This window comes from Anolis carolinensis, chromosome 4, assembly GCF_035594765.1.
Source record: "Anolis carolinensis isolate JA03-04 chromosome 4, rAnoCar3.1.pri, whole genome shotgun sequence".
Classification (NCBI taxonomy): Eukaryota; Metazoa; Chordata; class Lepidosauria; order Squamata; family Dactyloidae; genus Anolis; species Anolis carolinensis.
Window position 1 is genome coordinate 212271228 of NC_085844.1, and position 20971 is coordinate 212292198.

The 20971-nt window shown below is 39.4% G+C and overlaps 1 protein-coding gene across 1 annotated transcript in view; it reads right to left on the reverse strand.

Annotated features, from left to right (window-relative positions):
* The window catches only part of arl8a (ADP ribosylation factor like GTPase 8A), a 53054-nt gene that overhangs the window by 20949 nt on the left and 11134 nt on the right, over positions 1 to 20971 (reverse strand). Inside the window, exons 2-3 of the mRNA XM_003220574.4 lie at positions 6955 to 7035; positions 5059 to 5132 (exon numbers count right to left, since the gene is read on the reverse strand). Coding sequence (XP_003220622.3) covers positions 5059 to 5132; positions 6955 to 7035 — 155 coding nt within the window. The remainder of the gene's footprint in view (positions 1 to 5058; positions 5133 to 6954; positions 7036 to 20971) is intronic.

The window sequence follows — 20971 nt, forward strand, 5'->3', positions numbered from 1 at the left end:
TTTCGTACAAAACAACCCAGCAGTCTTGCAACAAAAGCGTGGACTTTTTGTGCAAGGTTGTTCTTTTTTTTTTGGGGGGGGGGGGGGACTGCAACAATACAGCTATCTGTGAATGCTGTTTTTTGCATGTAAGTTCATAATCTTCACGCAAAGTACCTCTGACAGAGGGCAATCCAGCCTGTTTAAAAGCCTCCAACGAAGGCGCTTCCACCAAGGCAGAGTTCCACTGCTGAACAGCTCTTACAGTCAGGAAGTTCTTCCTAACATTCAAGTGGAATCTCCTTTTCTGTATTTTGAACCCATTGCTCTAAGTCATAGTCTCCAGGGCACCAGAAAACACGCCTGCTCCCTCGCCCTTATGACATCCTTTGAAATATTTATACGTGGTGATCATGTCTCCCCTCAACCTTCTCTTCTGCAGGCTAAACATACCCAGCTCTTTAAGCTGTTCCTCATTGGGCATGGTTTCCAGATCATTTTAATCGCCCTCCTCTGGGTATGTTCCATTTGTCAACTTCCCGCTTGAATTGTGGTGCCCAGAACTGAACTCTGTATTCCAGTTGAGGTCTGACCAAAGCAGAATAGAAAGGCACCATGACTTCCCTGGATCTTCTAGACACTATACTCCTTTTAATGCAGTCCAAAATCCCATTTTTTTAGCTGCTGCATAACACTGTTGGCTCATATTCAACCTGTTGTCCACAAAGGCCCCAAGATCTTTTTCACATGTACGGTTGTCAAGCAGGCGTCACTCATTCTGTATCTATGCATTTCATTTTTTTCTGCCTAAGCGAAGTATTCTACATTTCTCCTTGTTGAAATTCATTTTTTTAGTTTTAACCCAACTCTCTAATTTGTTGAGGTCATTTTGAATTCTGACCTGTCTTCTAGAGTATTAGTTATCTCTCCCAATATGGTATCATATGAAAACATGATAAGCACACCCTCTAAACTTTTATCCAAGTCATTAATAAAGATGTTGAGAAGCATTGGGCCTAAGACAGAACCCTGTAGCACTCCACTGGTCACTTCTTTCCAAATTAAGATGAATCATTGGATTTGGTCGCTTAACCAATTACAATTCCACCAAACAGTCATATTGTCTATCCCATATCTGACAAGTTTGTTTGCAAGAACATCATGGAAACCTTGTCAAAAGCCTCACTGAAATCAAGACATGCTACATTCACAACATCCCCTGCATCTACCAAGCTTGTAAACCTATAAAAAAAGAGCTAAGAGTCTGGCATGACTTGTTTTTGAGAAATCCATGTTGACTTTTAGCAATCAAAGCATTATTTTCAAAGTGATCATAGACTGCCTCCTTAATTATCTGCTCCAGAATCTTTCCTGGTATTGATGCCAGGCTATCAGGGAAAAAGATAAGATAGCATGATAAACCACTGGACAATAATGTCCCATGCTAGTTTACGTATATACCAACCACCAGTTATATGCCAATATCCTTCTGCTGGTAGCAACCAGAGCTTTTTTAAAAAATAAAACACCCCTAATTAAAGCAAAAAGTCAAACTGGAGTATTTGCTGGCCCTAAAGAAAAGTTCAATGATCTGAAGGTTAAGGTTGCGGGTTATGGTGTGGGTTTAAGGTACACTTCTTGTTTTCCTGACCACAACCAAGTATCTTCCTGAGTAGAGCTAATCTACTGATAACAAAAGTATGACACTTTGGTTTTGGCGCACTATGATTTGGTTTTTTTAAAAAACCATCCTACACAAGAAATATCTTTACCAATGCATTCACTGGCTGGGGCAAAATGTAGACTAAAGGTATGGAGCAATATAGTTTTGGATATATTTTTTGAACTCAATATTGATCATTTTTCAAAGCATCTATCCATAGTAACTGGATGAAATACATTAACACACTGTAGAATGTCTATAGTCTAGTATTACAATGAAACCTGACACTGGGGGACCTAAGGAAACCCAAGCAAAGCCATGTTCTGTGTTCAGTTTCAAATTAAGTGTTTTTTCCTATAACAGCATATTATGACACATTCTATGGGTGCATACTTACAAGGTTCCAATGAGAGTTAGACACAGTGTAATACAAAAGAGAGTCCCAATTTTTCTCTACCCCATTGTTAGTTCCCACAGTTCTTCCCTGCTCTCTTTCCAAAAAAAGTTAGTATATGGCCTTCTCTTCTTGAACAGGAGAAATTGTTTAGGCCAAGACTTTTCATATTGCAAGTTGTAAGGATTCAACAGAGATATATTCTGTCTCTAGTCTTCTGACAACAAACACAAGAGAACTCTGAGAACCATGCATAAGCAAGTCTAAGAACATTACTATGTGTGTCTACTAGTAACCAGGTTCACTATTCTTCTCTGCCCCTGGCAGGAGATTGTGTTATATAGGCTGAAAATGGGCCAAGAACAGTAGTCATTTTCTCCTCATGCCAGTCTGTGGAGAATTTGGTCCATGAGGCAAACAGCAAAGAAACAGCAGCTCTACTGACAAAAGGCAGAAGGAGGGCAGCAGCAGAAGGCTTTAGCTAGTACCCATTGCTGCTCTAGTCAAACCAGAGAAAGTACAATAGAATGGGTACATCCACTTATTGATGTTTCAGGTTTTTAAAAAACCATATATATCTACTCAAAATGTGATTGCTTTCAAATGGGGCATAATGACTTTTGGTGATACCAGAGAAATCTGCTGCCATCCAGAAGGGTTCTGCCCCATCAGGGTCTGATTAATCTTTCTCCTGCTGCCTTCCATGTCTCCTGGGCAATTCTACAAGCAACTCTTTGTGTTAAAGCCTGATGCAGAAGTAATGCTATCTGTGCCTATGAGAGCAGTGCACATAAAGAGTGACATCTGGTTGGTATTAGAATGTGCTGTAACCCATCCATCCCACTAGTATGGGCACTCACACACAGCTCAAATGCAGGAACAATTCTGGTATCCAATGGAGGTTCATCGCATCATTCTACAACACACAAAGAAACCTGTCCTCAGCTTAGATGTGAGCCACACCTGAAATGCAGACAGGACTATCCCTCACTGATGGAAACTTGATCCAAGTGCCAATTGACAGAAGTAATGTACTCTTAACCAGAGGGAGAAGCAGCAAGTACCTGCCCTTCCTCTAAAATGCATGAGAAAATGAAGCATTAAGAAGTAGGAAAGATTTTTTTAGATTCATGTACTGCACAGGAACAAAATACATTGTTACTGGCCAAAATAAATCCAATGGTTTAGGAAAAAAATTAAAAATGAACCTCATGCTTCTAACGTCAGGCAAATCCCCAATATATCGAAGACTTGTTTGGAATTACAAAGCAGAACTCGCTTGCAGACTGATATGTGAATATGAACAGGCAAGGAAATTCATATCACGAGGAGCCATATCTCAGTGACAGAGGAAATCTCTCTGTATTAAATCACTGGCATCTCTTGGTAAGGGATTTCAAACAGCACACAGCTGGAAAGGGCCTCTCCTTAAGATATCTTAAAAGTACCATCAGACTAACAAAATGAGCTAGGTGAATCATCAACAGACTAACTAAAGATCAAATACACATGCTTTTCTGTCTCCAAGGGATTATGTGTATTAACTACTTACTAAAATTTCCAGATCAAGAGAGATACAAAATAACTAATCTAAGGCCCCTTCCACACACTGAACTGAATTATATAGCAGTGTGGATTCAGATAACCCAGTTTAAAGCAGATATTCTGGGTTATATGGCTGGGAAGGGCCCTAAATTTTCAAACTGCAATATCTGATTTGACTGCTTCAAAACATTTCAGAAGCTTACAAATAATACCACCCCCCAATGATGATGAATAAGGATGGGGAAATCAGTAGCTTGCCAGATATTAGACTCCAACTTCCATCAGTATCAAGCAGCATGGCAAATTGTTAGGAATGATGGGAAATGTAGTCTAATAAGATCCCCATTCTTGAAATACGGGTTTTGAGCAACATGAAAGAATGCATTGTCTATTCTTCTAACTTGATCACATGTTATTAAGTAACAATGTTGCCTGAGTATGAAGCACTGACTTACGCCTATGTTTATTTCACATGAATAAAAAACATTATTATTCTGTTAGTGGCACTAATATGCAATTTTAAAGTGCCTTGACAAAGCAGCTGAACTGATTTAAATCCACTTAAATTATGGCTTGCCCTTGAATTACATTCACATCTACACTGATCATATGATAATAGACATATGACAAAGGACACAGCAAATACTATGAATGTCTCAAAATGCTAAAATCAGTCATACTCAAGTTCATTTCCTCAAAGCCATTTCTGGAAACATTCATTTGCAGCTCACATGGGACAGTCAGTTAAGAATGTTAGAAACTGAATGGGAGTCATACAGGAAATATGGGAGGCAAAAAATGTTCATATCTATCACAACTATGATTATTATGAGAAAAATAGAAATGGAACTTCTAATTAACAGAGCTTCATTCTTCAGGATTCTGAACTGACCCACTTTTCAACCTACTCTTGAAATGCATCTGGTATACTGAACTGTGGATTGCATGTCAAATTTTATTTATTAAAGACAAAAGCCAACATAGTGGCTAGACAACATTTTCTGGGCACGGGGATATGACCCAATAAAAAAGAGAAGGAAAGTAGGAGCCCTCTTTGTTTCTAAAATGGGTGGAAGATTTGCATCTCCAAGCACAAAGACAGACTGGGAAATTCTGTGTTGGTGGGTTCATAGAAGCATGCTAGCTCTTTTCTCGTCTGCCAGAGGATCCAAGCTCCAACCAAACAGCAAGACGGTTGTGTCTCCAGTGTCCTCCCTACAGCTCATTTTGGTTTGCCCTCTGCTTTTGCATTTCATCACCAGGACACTCTCCAGATGAGTGCCAGAGAGGGGAGGCCTGGGTGTGCTTAAACCCAGGAAGGAGAAGGAGAAGATTCTGCTCTTAAAGGAGACTCTAAGGAAGCCTGGAGATAAAACAATCTTTATGCTTCCATTGAATTCCATCTTGGGACATCTCACTTGCTATCAGAACTATTATGGGATTTGGTAATAGACTGAGCAACCAGGAAAGTACTTACACTATGGCACTAACTCCACGGCAGTACCGCTCCCACATGCTACGAAAACGGGGCTGGCCCCCAATGTCCCAGAGCTGTGGAGAAAGAAAAAACAGCAAAGCAATATGCAAATGAGAAGTAGGAGGTGAAAACCTGCAAAAAAAGTATTCCCCATGAATCATATATACCCCTACTGCCCAAACTACATCTTCCCACACCTCTTCAGGCACCATCACCCACTGTGATGTCACAGTCTATATTCCCTGTAGCTAAGGAACCTATTTGAATGTCTATTAAGAGATTTTGAACTTCTACCTCATGAAAACATTCTCATACTCACATATTCTTCATGAAACTATAAGGTGCTTATACATTGAACAAATGTAATCAATTATATTCTACTAGCTGTTGTACACAAAAGCAAGCAAAAGAAGCAGCTACCTACATTAACTAAATCCTTGTGACATTTTCCCTTTCAAAGTACATACATGAAACTGAAGAATTTTAAGCTATTAAAATACCGATTTATCAAGAGTCCACTATCACATCTGTAATTATTCTAAATAGTGGAAAGGAATTCTCTAAATACTAATCCTTTCTTCTAGAATAAACCAAATGAATTCTCTGCATAAACTGCAGAGGACTCAATATTTGGATATAGTGACCAAGCAATCATCCAGAAAGACCCTCGAATGGTGAAACAAGAAAATATCCCTGAACAACCTTTTCTTTTGTTCTTGTTTTTTATTTATAAAGAACTGGCATTATACATAAGATACTTCTAAAAAAATACAAAAATCATTGTCTACATCATATTCCTTAACAACAATATAAAAATTAAAATGACAATTTAAAATAAAATTATAAAATACAATTAAAACACTAATAAACATTTTAAAAACCATACAATCACCACTAAATCACATAATCCACCAGTGTAAACCGGGTCGTTCCTATAGCCATAACAAGTTGTTCCAAATCTGATTATTGCACAGGTTCCCCGAAGGCATGGCCACAGAGCCACGTTTTTACTCTCTTGTGGAAGATCAGGAGGGAGGGGGCTGATCTAATGTCCCTGGGGAGAGAGTTCCATAGCCGAGGAACCTATATAAAACCTCTGGAGAATTAACAAAATATCACAGGAGCAACCAACTGAACTCAAGTGGTGGGAGAGAGGCTTTTAATGAAACAAACCCACCAAGCCTCACTCTGAATGCCCCCAACTGAAACTGAAGTATTCAACCTCTGTAGCTTTGTAAGAAGAACAGCAAAATATAATTATAACAACAACAACAACAACAATTTATACCCCGTTCCATCTCCCGAAGGACCCGGGGCGGCTTACACTGGGCCAAGCCCAAAACAGCATTACATCAATAAAAACAGTAATAAAATAAAATTGCAGCACAATAACCACATTTTTAAAAAGTTAAAATAACTTAAAACATAGACAGTAATCCCAATCCGCAGTCAAGCACCACAGGCCATGGGCCATTTTAAAGGGAATGGAAATCTGAAAATGTATATTCTTTGGTGATCACTGATGGGAACGACTAAAGATAATAAAGTGCATGGAATGGCCAAGGCCTAGGTAAAGCACATAGACAATTATCAGTTAAGAGAAGGCACCTGTGAACATCCAAGTTTATAAATACGAAGGAAATAGGAAAAGGCCATCCTCACATATTTTATGATGTGTGCACCTTTTTTCATTAAAAGGCTACTGAATATCTAAGACTTTGACACTGAAAAGCCATAATATTATATAGGGAAGGATTAGATGATTTGTATAAAGCAGGTGTGGTTAATTCAACTCCATTAATCAGTTTGCATTTTATTAAACTCCTAAGCTCATCTTCAAAAGTACACTGTCAATCTAACAACTTGCTTAGTATAATGAACAAATTGGCTTCTCACCTTTATGGTGACATTCCCCTTGGTGATCTTCCTCATATTGAAGCCCACTGTTGGGATCATATCTTCATTGAACTGCCCCGACTAGGGTGAAATAAAAATAGGTCTGTTAGTCATTGATCTAAAAGTTCACAATAATCTAAAAGTCTTGATAGTCTCTTTTTATTATGTACCATCTCCACAATCAAGCTATCTGAGCATAAGGAAAGTTAGGTAAGGTTACCCATCTCTCTTCTAGACAAAAAGAGCAATTCTGTTCAGAAAACATAATAAATAAGAAAACCCAACATACTATGTGCAATCTGAAAAAGAAGCAGAAGTATGTGAATACAATAAGCCCTCCACATTAGTGACACAGGACCCAGGTGAAAGTGAAAGAAAATCACAATGAAAGAAATTGTGTTGTTTTTTTACTTGAGAAAATACGTGCCTAGGAATGTCTGGGTATTCCAGCATGACTCTATGGTCAACTTCTGTTGGAAGCTGACCACAGAATTCACTGCAAGATCTAGAGATTCCCAGAGAAGCGTTCTCTCTAGAAATCTCTAGGTCCTCCAGCCTGACTGAAGGAAGTTGACCATAGACTCACACTAGAAGACCTGTTAGCTATCAAATGAGCAAAAGTCAAAACAATTTTATATTAAAGTAATACTCAAATGTCATCAGAAACAAAAATAGGCACTAAAGATAAAGGCTTTTTAAAAAATTCTCTGCATGGGCTGAGTCAAAAAGGGAAAATCAAGGTTTGCCCTGCAAAAAAATAAAATAAAAAAAATAAATCAGTATTATTCTGGATTGGTCCTACATAAAATTTGTGGTAACTTTCACCAAAATAACTTAGTTAACAAAATAGATGCATACCTGGGGATTACTTCTTTACAAGAAAACATTGGTATCAGAGATATAACTAATATGAATAGAATAGGAATAGATTCTTGTATCACAAAAAAGAGCAGTTCAACATATTTCAGCAGTTTTTTAAAATCCAGAATTAATATGACCATGTGGAATGAAACAACCAGATCAGGAAAGCATTGCCTAAGCAAACCCTGCTAAAGATGCCTCCAATGCCAGGAACTATCGACCAATCTCCCTCTTATGTCATCTATATAAAGTCTATGAGAGGGTGCTATTAAATCGACTAGGACCTGTTATCGAACCCAAGCTTATTCCACAACAAGCAGATTTCAGACCAGGGAAAAACTGTACAGGTCAAATTCTTCATCTGACTGAACATATCGAGGAAGGCTATGAGAAAGGCTGCATTACGGGAACAGTCTTTGTGGACCTTACGGCAGCCTATGACACGGTGCAACATAGAAAAATGCTGCATAAAGTCTACCATATCACCCAGGACTTTGACTTTACAAAAACTGTCCAGACCCTCCTAGAAAACCTCAGCTTCCATGTGGAGTTTCAGGGCCAGAAAAGCAGATGGAGGAGGCAAAAGAATGGTTTACCCCAAGGCAGCGTTCTTGCCCCGACCTTATTTAACATCTTCACAAACAATCAGCCACAACCACCACTCACAAAGAGTTTTATATATGCTGATGACCTTGGCCTCACAACACAAGCGAAAGATTCTGAAACAGTTGAAAAGCAACTCACTAATGCCTTGAAAGATCTCTCCAGCTACTACAAAGAGAACCACCTGAAGCCTAACCCTGCCAAGACACAAGTATGTGCTTTCCACCTACGTAACCGTGAAGCCAACAGGAAACTGAAAGTTACTTGGGAAGGCCAAGAGCTCGAACACTGTTTCCATCCTAAATATCTTGGTGTCACCTTAGATCGAACATTAACATATAGGAAACACTGCATGAACACCAAGCACAAAGTAGCTGCACGCAACAACATCCTGCGGAAACTGACTGGCAGCGCATGGGGTGCAGACCCACAAGTAATAAGAACATCAGCCCTGGCCTTGTCTTTCTCAACTGCTGAGTACGCCTGTCCTGTCTGGCACAAGTCTGCCCATGCAAAGCAGGTGGACATAGCCCTAAACGAAACATGCAGAATCATCACAGGATGCCTTAAACCTACACCTGTTGATAAACTCTACAAGTTAGCTGGCATTGCCCCTCCTGACGTGCAACGGGAAGTCGCTGCTAACTGCGAGAGAAAAAAGGTCGAACATTGTGAAAGCCATCCACTGCATGACTATCAGCCTCCTCCCACCAGACTCAAATCAAGGAAGGGCTTCATGAGAACCACCACTCCTCTTGATGTTCCTCCAGCAACAGCAAAGGTGTCCCTCTGGGCAGCTAAACCTGGCAATTCTAACTGGATGGCCCCCCACGAGGGTCTTCCTCCAGGGGCAAACTAAGAATGGGCAACTTGGAAGTCCCTGAACAGACTCAGAAGTGGAGTAGGCAGATCTAAAGACAACTTGGCAAGGTGGCACTACCTGGAGGAACCCTCCACCTTGTGTGACTGTGGAGCAGAACAAACAACTCCGCATATGTATGCTTGCCCACAATGTCCTGCCTCATGCACGGAGGAGGAGTTGCTTAAAGCTACGGTCAATGCGGTTGCTGTTGCCCGTTTCTGGTCTAAAACTATTTAGTTGCTTGTGATTTCCTTTTTTTTCCATCATTTTAAAATGTATTTTGTTATGCAATGCTTTTGACACGAAATAAATAAATAAAGCAGACAAAAACATTTTGAGTCTTCCAGAAATCACTTGAGTGCTTCTTCTAAAAATTCAGCCAGGGATGATGTTTCTTTCACAGGCCTTCATGGGTGGCGCAATGGGTTAAACCCTTGTGCGGACAGGACTACTGACCAAAAGGTTGGCTGTTCGAATCTGAGAAGCGGGGTGAGCTCCCGTCTGTCAGCTCTAGCTCCCCATGCGGGGACATGAGAGACGCATCCCACAGGATGGTAAAACATAAAACATCCAGGCCTCCTTTGGCCATATCCTTGCAGACAGCCAATTCTCTCACACCAGAAGTGACTTGCAGTTTCTCAAGTCGCTCCTGACCAAAAAAACAAAAAAAACAAAACTTTATTTATGATTTTTATTTTTGTGGCCAAATGTATAGATTTATTCTTCTTTTTGACAACTTGAGGGCAGCTGGTAAGGCAGTCTTATCGGTCTTCCCTTTTTTCTCTGATTTGCTGTTGACACATGCTCCGTAAAGAATTTTGGATGCAGCTGCTGCTGATCATGCCTGCTGTAGGCTTGCACACACAGCTATTATAGGATCTTTCCCAGATCACGCTTTGATTGCATTGTCTACTGCAGACACACTGCTGCAATCTGACACTGACAATCTGTCTCTATCCAGCCTTCTTTTATCATTCACTGGCTTTTCATCTGGACTGCAAAGTTTTATGAGCTTGCAAGTCTCTGGTGAAAATCTAGCTGTCAGCAATGAATTTATGAAACTCTCAGATTAGAAAAATTGAGTGCTTTAGCCATCGGCTTTTCTAGACATGTCACATCAGCAAATCTTCCAAAGCTTCCAGACTATTCAAAAAGATTTTGTGCTTTCTTCCATAGCTTTCCGCTCTAAAAGTAATATCCTGATGCTTGTCAGAGAGAAAATAATAGGCTGCTCCAAAGCAACATGCTTTGATAAATCAACCAATGCAATCTACACCTGGGGTTTAACTTATCATGCAGTTCAATTTAACATTTCACACAGAGTGTGAAGACTTCACTGAGGCAATGACCACAAATATCCTATTTTCTACTAGCTTAAAATTATAAATATTATTAATCACAAAACTATTCTGGATCTAAAGTCAAAAACTGCATCCAAGGCATGCTGGGATTCCTAAACAAGGAGATAAATTATTTGTTGATATAGATGACACAGGCTTTGACAATACTGAAGTAAAAATCTAAGAAGCTGTTCAAAATGTAGAGCTCTGATTCTTCACAGGTTAGAAAAGAATCTGTTTGTATATGCCACTAGTATTCTTAGCATAAACTTAGAAAATAATACCTTGTAAAGACAAAAGAGAACCCTGAGCTCCTCGAACAGGGAAGGACAATTGCAGCTTGAGGACTGCATGGATGGCAACCCCCCATCCCCCCAAAAAAACCTTTTAAGAGTCAACTATCTATGGATTTGAAAGAGGGATATTTTTATGTAAACATATAAGCACTTTGTGTAGTAGTTTGGGCATTGAACTATGTCTCTTGAGACCAGAGTTTGAATCCCCACTTTGCCACACAAATCCATTGGGCGATCTTGGGGCAAACAACTAGGGGCCAAAGGTTGTGCAGATCTGGTTTAAGGGCTGCAAAAACAAACAAACCCTTTTTGCCATCTCTGTCCCATAAAGGATCACAAGATAAGAATCCATAAGGAATAACTACTATTAGTCCAAAATCAAAAATGTAACAACTACCAGTAATCCTTCTGTGAAGGATTTCATAACTTTCATTGTGGTGACAATTCTTGCACTTTTAGCACTCACAAACATGATATTCTGGCAGGACTGCCTGTACAGTGCAATTCAAAGTAGTTTAACCTATGTAGTACCAACATAGAAAAGATACACAGTTCAAACAGAAATGGTAGCTAATATTTAAAAGGATAGCAACTCCTTCCTGATTGAAGTACAGTATATAGAATCATAGATGAGGAAAAATCTGAGGCATTTTCCTTTACAAGGTAATTCATGCTACCCAACAGAGATGTGATCATTCTGAGCACATCTTCTCATAATTTGTCATCCCCACGGGACAAATGAGATCAGGGCAATCTTGTTGCACCAATTCTCCACAACCTGATGAGTCATACTCAATTCAAGGTCATCACTCTCGTAAGATGTATTTGGCACCCCAATTATACAAAAAGGCTTCCCTATAAAAGCCAGGAAAGAGTGGATGGGGTGTTAAAAGCACTGTAGCGAACAATACATATAATCAACTGAAGGGGAGGAACAGAATGGTGCTGAGAAAACATAATGTGACATCTAGGACTTGCCAGTCTAGCTGAACCAAACCCTCATACTATTATGGCTTTAAGAGCACCTTGCACTAAAACACAAAGATAGGAAGAACTGCAGAGGCTTATGGACGATTGCAAAGTGTGATTTTAAGAGTTATTTTTTGAAAGGTAACTCTTGCAAATTCTAGCAAACATGCATCTGAAAGTGTAATGAACACCTAGTATAGTACAGTAGAGTCTCACTTATCCAAGCTAAACGGGCCGGCAGAAGCTTGGATAAGCGAATATATTGGATAATAAAGAGGGATTAAGGAAAAGCCTGTTAAACATCAAATTAGGTTATGATTTTACAAATTAAGCACCAAAACATCATGTTATACAACAAATTTGACAGAAAAAGTAGTTCAGTATGCAGTAATGTTATGTTGTAATTACTGTATTTACGAATTTAGCACCAAAATATCACGATATATTGAAAACATTGACTACAAAAATGGCTTGGATAATCCAGAAGCTTGGATAAGCGAGGCTTGGATAAGTGAGACTCTACTGTATTTGGAATAAGAAGCACTCCTGGCCTTAGCAGATCGGTATCAAAGATCCAGGTCAACATTAACCCCAGAACGCAAACAATTGGGGAAAATGAGATTATTGCGTCAGATAGTTACTATATACAGTAGAGTCTCACTTATCCAACACTCGCTTATCCAATGTTCTGGATTATCCAACGCATTTTTGTAGTCAATGTTTTCAATACATCATGATATTTTGGTGCTAAATTCGTAAATACAGTAATTACTACATAGCATTACTGCGTATTGAACTACTTTTTCTGTCAAATTTGTTGTATAACATGATGTTTGGGTGCTTAATTTGTAAAATCATAACCTAATTTGATGTTTAATAGGCTTTTCCTTAATACCTCCTTATTATCAACATATTTACTTATCCAACGTTCTGCCGGCCTGTTTATGTTGGATAAGTGAGACTCTACTGTATATTCATGTAGAAGTTAAAACATGGGAGAGCTTATAAAGAGACCAACACTGGAATAGGGATCCAATGTGAAGGAAGTGACAAGAGGCAGACATGAGAAACACTCCCATCCGCATTAATGAGATATCATTTCCACATTCAAGTTTGTGTCTTTAGATTTACAACCCATGATGCCCACGACAACCCTAAGGCAATGATCTCATTCCCTCAGCCATATCTCATTTATCCTTACAACAATGGTATAAGATAAATTAATACCATTTTCAATTTGAAGTGGAGTTATAGATTGGCCTCTAAGTGTGCACTTAGATCTTGTTGTATCTAAAAATGAAACTCCACTCCATGAACTCAAGAGACAAAAGATGCTCTCCAAACATCCACAGACAACACATATACACTTGAAAAAGGTGACAGTCATTCAAGTTGTGGGTGACCTACACACCTGTAACATGTGACTCGGAACTGTGTTTTGAGAAAAAGGCACTCGTTTCAAGTGTGGGGAACCTTGAGTTCAAAATATTTTGAACTACACTCCCTTATTAGTTGGCTTTGGGCTTTTGAGAGGTCAAGACCTCCTAAAGAGCCAAAGTTCCCATCCATGTTCCAAGTTTATAACCTTTTGGAGCATATTTTGGGCATAAGGTTGGAAAGAACCAGACACAGAGCTTTTTCTATTTCTGCCCCTGCCTTATGGAATGCCTTGCCGCCCTATATGAGAGCCATGCGTGAGTTAGGGCCTTTTACCCTAGCACTCAAGACCTGGCTCTTTACTAGAGCTTTTAATCTATGTTAATTTTATCAATATTTGTATGTACGTATTTTTATCCTTTACAATTTTATCTTGTAAATCGCCTAGAGCATCTTGGATGGAGGGCGATTAATAAGTAATTTAAGAAAAAAAAGTTGGTATAGGAAGAAAACTAATACACTTAGCCAAACCACAAGAAAAGGTGAAGCTGAGATGTAACAGAAAGTACCATCATCCCTCTGTACACCAAGGGTCAATGCACTGTTTTCTGTCAAACATATTTCTATATTTTTTGGATTTTGCCTCCATTTAAACGACGTTTATTGCCTTCTGCAAGCATGTCATTAACCTCCTACCATGCCAATAACAAGGCAGTTCCCCTTCATACAACAACTCCCCTTCACAGATGCTGAGAGATCATGCGAAGAATCTGAAGGGCTCATGTCCCTACTGTGAAAATGCTTCTCCACTGCTCATGTATTCAGTTGCCACATGAGTGGCTGACAAATGTGCAAAAAGCTCCCACACAAAAATGTCATCACCCTGCTATATATGGAATCCCGTGAATGTGCCTCAGATATACATACAGCCCAACCAGCAAAGCACATATTTCTGACATAAATGTTTGTGTGGCTAAAGTTTACATCCTGTAACCTTCCTGTGTACATTATTTGAACATATGAGAAATGAGGTATCAATCTCCCTGGCAAAGCAGTCATACAAATAAGAAGCTGAAAATGAGAACTCAAAGAGCAACCATAAAATTTCAGCTCAAAAGACCACAATTCAGACATTCCATCTAGTAGGCAAATGGGTAGAGTGCTAAGAAAATATCTGAAGTAGTGAGAAACTGGAATTTAGTCCTCCTTGAGAAAGTGACAAATTCTGGGTATCATTCCCACCCAAGAATGAAGATTTTAAATTTCCAGTAGAATAGTACTTGTAGAGTATATCTATACTAAATTATTTGATCTGTGTCAGTGTACTATCAAGATTCTGTATTCAAACTGAAAACCTATTTTGTGGGAAATATCTGGTGCTGAAGGTAACAGCACTCTGAATATGCTGATATCAATAAAATATAGTTACCTTAATTTTATCTCATAGTTTATTTATTTCGTGTCAAAAGCATTGCATAACAAATACATTTTAAAAATGATGAAAAAAATAGAGGAAATCACAAACAACTAAATAGTTTTAGACCAAAAGCGGGCAACAGCAACCGCATTGTCCGTAGCTTTAAGCAACTCCTCCTCTGTACATGAGGTAGGACATTGTGGGCAAGCATACTTATGCGGAGTTGTTTGTTCTGCTCCACAGTCACACAAGGTGGAGGATTCCTCCAGGTAGTGCCACCTCGCCAAGTTGTCTTTAGATCTGCCCAGTCCGCTTCTCAGTCTGTTCAGGGACTTCCAAGTTGCCCATTCTTGGTTTGCCCCTGGAGGCAGTCCCTCGTGGGGGGGGGCATCCAGTTGGAATTGCCAGGTTTAGCTGCCCAGAGGAACACCCTTGCTGCTGCTGGAGGAACATCGAGAGGAGTGGTGGTTCTCATGAAGCCCTTCCTTGATTTGAGTCTGGTGGGAGGAGGCTGATAGTCATGCAGTGGATGGCTTTCACAATGTTCGACCTTATTTCTCTCACACTTAGCAGCAACTTCCCGTCGCACATCAGGAGGGGCAATGCCAGCTAACTTGTAGAGTCTGTTAAATAATTATTAGTAGCATAAATGTAGGTAATAGTAGGCTGAATACAGACTTGGGAGGAAGACCTTATGCAACAGTGCAGTTTAGTGAAAACAATAGAAAGAGTGGGAGAGAAAACTGCAGAGCGTTAATTCTTTTCTATCTAAACACATACCAAAAAACTCAACCCTGATAAAACTCTGCAGCTGATTAAACTTATGAGAATAAGAATAAGTTATTATTCTAATCAAAATGGCATTTTCAACAGAATTAAAGCAGGAGATGGATGATTTATTGTCTTTTTCTTTCTCATCTGCAGTTTAAGACACAGACATATCATACCAGTCATTTTATGGGGAATAATACTGAAGGTACCTATCACTATCAAATATGTATGAAAGGCATAACATTGAATTATTTGAAGCTAGCTAACATTCCTATCAAAATACGCCAAATATTACAGCTGGATTCATGTTAATATGGTTAATTAGTTGGTGCTCCTCTTTGCCAGATCTTGTCAGTATCTAAAATAACTTACAAGAATTTGAGGCTAAGAGTTGCTAATAATGTTATGGCCAGTATCCTGCAGCCATGTACAATTTCCTTTTATACTCTGCGATCCAGCCCATCTGAACACATTTGGGAACCAAAATGAAGGTTGTAATGACAAAGCAATCACACTGTGCCTCTATCTATACCAGTGGTTCTCAATCTGTGGGTCTTCCCCAGATGTTTTGGTCTTCAACTGCCAGAAATCCTAACAGCTAGTAAACTGGCTGGAATTTCTGGGAGTTGTAGCCCAAAACACCTGGGGGACACACAGATTGAGAACCACTAATCTATACAGACAACGTGCCACTATCCAAAGAATTCTAATCTTGGCTGAACTTCCAAAAGAACAGTCAAACTTATTATTTAGATCTTATTTTCTACTATTGTGTTCTTGTATTGAGATGAAATCCCCCCCCCCCCCTTCCTGGTATAATTACATTTTGGATATTGTACCTAGTTCTAAGTAAGCTCTGGTTACCAACTATTATTTTAGTGTGGTATCTGAACTGAGCCTATGAAAATATATTTTCAGAACATGCAAGGTTTTTTAAAAGTCTTTTTTACAGGAAGCCAGCATTGCTTCCCATTTCTAGTCTTCAGTCTAGCTGGAAGGATTTTTCTAACCCTTCACTGAGGATAGTGATGAAGAGTTGGAGAAAGACAGACTTCAAATGTTGGGCTCCAGCAATCTGTCTGCAGAAACTGCAGTAATGCTTGACTTGGCAAAGAATGAGATCCTACTCAAGGTACTGTAGCTATGTGTGCTTACACACAACAGGCAAGACAAGCAGCTGCCACCAGAATCACTTACTGAGCATGTGTGAAAAGCAAGACAGATAGGAAAATCAAAGGCCTGCTTCACCATCTGTCATAGCAAGTTGGAAAAGCACAGACCTATATATATGTTTTGCTATCAAAATGGACATCAAAAGAAAAGTAGATGCTATTATAAGGAAGAAAAATAATCCCTGAATGAATTTGGGAAGAAGCTTTCAGGTAGTCACTAGAAGATTCAAAATGTTTTTGTTCACTTACACAAAATCTACTTGACCCAATTGTTGCATTTCACATATGCATACTGTTAGTTTTGAATAAAAGGTTTGCTGAAACATGTTGAACTGCTGTTTTTTTGTGTCTGATGTAAGAACCTATCCCTATTTGTGCCATGGTCTACACTAGTCAGGACTAAAGTATGACTTAGGCCAACTACTACGGGACTAACAACAGTAACAGATACAACTGTTTCATCTCACAGCACTATGCCTTTAGGGAAGAACACTGCAGTGATGGTAGGAACAGCTGTACAAAGAAATATGTTATGTGCATGAGGTCAACTGCAATCTGCTCAGATGACTAAGCAACTGGGAGACTGCACTGTTGCATGATACTAAAGGAAGAATGTGATATCAGTCCATCTTAGCTAAATTTTAAAAATGTGACATCGGTCAATTCTAACTAGATTTTGAGAATGAACACTAAGTAAGCAGGTACTAACTGACATATATTTGATATTGTCATCCAATGCAGGACTAGGAGGATTCTACAGTAGAAAAAGCCAGATATTTTTGTATTATGAAAGCAACATTACCATATGTTCCATTCAATTCCCTACATTTCTTTCAGGCTAACCAAACTGCACAGAAGGAATTCTGAATGCTTCTCGAAAGGGATTTGCAAGTCTGGCTTCATTTAAAAAAAAGCAAATTCCTAATCCCCAAGGTTGTGCAACTTGTAGTCAGTATGCCTGCAAGAGTTTCTGCTGGTAAAGCTTTTGCGCCCGGCATGAGTATCTCTCCCTCAGGGCTCCTAGTTCAGTTCCCTTCAATACACATTTCCACTACTCCTATGCCAACTTGTTTCCTGTATTAAAAATTGAGCAGTATTCTACACACATTTTACTAGCACAATTCTCTCAATGAAAGACTTCATTTCGATGAACACTTGGCAATCTGAATTATGCGTCTTTTTTCAGATTTAGAAATTTTACCCAACAGTAAGGAAGGAGCTTCAATCCTTGTAAATCAAACATTGGTGCAGAACCTGAAAAGCTGTCTTACATCAGCCATCTCAATATTGTAGAAATTGGAGTGGACAAAATGCAGACCCATGGTCATCTTGTGGCTCCAAGGAGTCAATTTTTTTTGGCAAATATATGTGCATGTTGTAAAAAGGTGGGAGGGTTCATTCTGAAATTGCCTGTGGGGCTGGAGAGCATTTCCACTACATTTCTATCCCAAGGGTCAAAATTAAAATTTTGATGTTTTTCAACCCCCTCCTCCTCAAAATGCCCTATAGTGGTTGTGGGAGGCATTTCCTCACCAGGATTTCAGCTAGAAGTCTTCTACTGTGACAGACTCTGAAGCCTTTTGAATTCAAAGCATGAGCCCTACCATTGTCTTATTTCAGAATACAGTAGTTACTTTTTGGACTGTATCTCCCCAAATTCTCTGACACTAACAATTCTGCATGGGAGTTTCTGGGACTACAGTAAAACAAACAGTTTTTTTTTTCAACTTTCACCCTGGACAACAATAGAAGCCATTGAGATACGGTCATGTCTTGTGTGTCTGCCCACAATCCCAAGCTACACATTCAAGTCAAAGCATGAATTTTCAAATCAAAGAGTGGGTGTGGATAAATCAAAATAAGCTGTATTTTTCATATGCAAGCTTCCAGTAACAGGCCTCTCTGCTTTATTAACACAAGCAGAACTGATAGAGCCAGTTTCTTCAAGCGCTCTTAACAGGGTACAAATTCCTAAAACTGCTAGCATTTTAATGAAGAAAATAACATGAATTATAAAAAGAAAAACAAAGAATGAAAACAGAATATTTCTATCATGGGGATATGTTACATTCAATGCATGTTGCGAAAGCTGCATGCTTCATTCCATGCCCACTGCTACTTCTTGATCAGGAATTCAAGGAAAGCTCATGAGATAGCCCAGTAGTAAATAGAGAAGTTCAGGTGATAACAGGGAATAATAAAGCAGTGAGTAGGCCATTCATCCAGTTATCTGAAAGACTGCTTTGGGTCAATTCTTAAATGAAGACTGGATGATTGCAGATCTTACTGTGGATAGTTCCAGATACTTATCACCCCATTTTAAACTTATAATTCTTCCAATGAACTCAGGGACTCACAGCCACCAACCCACAATGTAGATTAGGCTGAAGAATTGTGACTGGGTCAAAGATTTCCATGGTGGAACAGAGATGGGAACCAGCTTCTAGCTTGCTCCAGGTTAATTCAAACATTTGGTACAAAGGTAGGCCACTGATGACCTTCAAGATTATATTGAATTGCAACTCCAAGGAATACTAGCTGGCACATGCAATTGTAAGAGATTATACACCCCGCAACAACAGCTACACTATTCATGGGTCATAGGCTATACAATGATTTATTGCAGTGTCAACACGACCATTTCAAATAGAAAACAATGAAACAGATTCTGAAAAAGGCAGTCTACATCCTTCCTCGCACAGAGAATAGAATGAATCCTAGAGCGAAGAGGAAGCAAGCCTGGTGGCTGACAGATAGGGAGAAATCTAGTTTTACAGTAACAAATAAATTAAAATTAGCACAATCCAAAATGAACACTGACATTTATGAAGTACTAGCTCTGCTGGAATACTGGTCCCACACTTAACGTACATCCCCCAGTAAGTGATCTTCTGACCAGTCTTTTCAAAATCCAAATCAGAGATTGAGAGAAGAGTTCTATCAAATAGTGTTATTTTGCAAATAAAATATATTCGATTTTCCCATGCTACCCTGCAGCTGCTCTGTAGAGAAGGAAATCTAAGGGATTTTTAATCATACATGTTCTTACTATTTTACTTATTTATATCCTGTTTGTCCCACAAAACTGAGAATCAAGGCTGGTTCCAGCAGCTAAAACAGCCACTCATTTTAACTTGTTACTTGTGGGTTCCATGTTTGCAAAGACAGTTGCATTATAATATCCCGGTTTTCCAACTTTAACTATTGTATCCTCATGGAACTGAAAAAGAGTAAAGAGATTTGAGGACCCAGTAAAGATAAATTCAAGGGCTGAAATGAGATACCATGAAGAAGCCCGACTGTCCAGAATCAATCTACAACAAAGTCACTTTTTAGAGGTGTGCACGGTATTTGTTCCATTTGTTTCATTTGGGTATTTGTTTCATACAGTCCATTAGGATGGCATGAAATGAAAGAGCACATTTTCAGATGAAACAAAAGGTGAAACGAAAAATAAAGTTGCGCAGTTTCTGTTTCTTTGTTTGGTTTTCGGGCCGTGTGGCTTTGCTCAGGGAGTTCTTCCACATGCGTCAGAGGAGGAGGTGATGTTTGGGGCTTTTGGCCAACCAGAGGCCAAGGAAACTGTGACAATGCCAGGGTATTTAATGGGGCGACCGCCCTCAAATTGCCCATTGTGGGCATGTCCTTTGCTGGTGCTGGTTGCCTGCCTGACTTGCTCCTGCTCAGCTGACTCAGGCTCTGTGCTAGTGTGCTTGCTTGCTTGCTGCATTGTTGCCTTGCTTTCCCTCCTTGCCTTGCTGCCAGGGAAAATTGATGTTTGTATTTAATTGTTTTTCTCAAGCTTGGCTATTTGGCTTCTATTTTTTATACTTTTTTTGAAGGGAAGGGGGCTGGGATTTTTGAAGGGGTGAGTGTGGGATGAGTTTGGCTGGGGAGTGCACGTGGGGCTTCGGGGGTGGGGAAAAGAAGGGGATCTCTGTAGCTTCTATTTGCTGTACTGTAGTATTTTTAAATCTTTAAATCTTTTATCTTAATTCTTTGTTTAACCCCCCCCCCCCTTTTTCTTCCACCTGGGTAGTATTGGTTTTTTAAAAAAACAAACAAATATTTTTCAAAAGAAAGAAATTGTTGGGCTTCTACCTTCTCCATTTAGAAAACAAGTTGGTGGGTTAGAAGGGGTCGATGTGCCCTCCATGTATGGTGATTTTAACTCCTCTAGCCCTAAAACTGAGGGGAGGGCGAGCCTTGGAAGCATTCCCATTGCCGCCAATGGTCCGAAATCTTCTATTCTTTCGAACATGGGACAAAACATCCATTTGGATAGAAGCCCCATTTTCGGAAGCGGCAAACAAAAACAGGGCAAAACGAATGACACAAAATAAAATGGA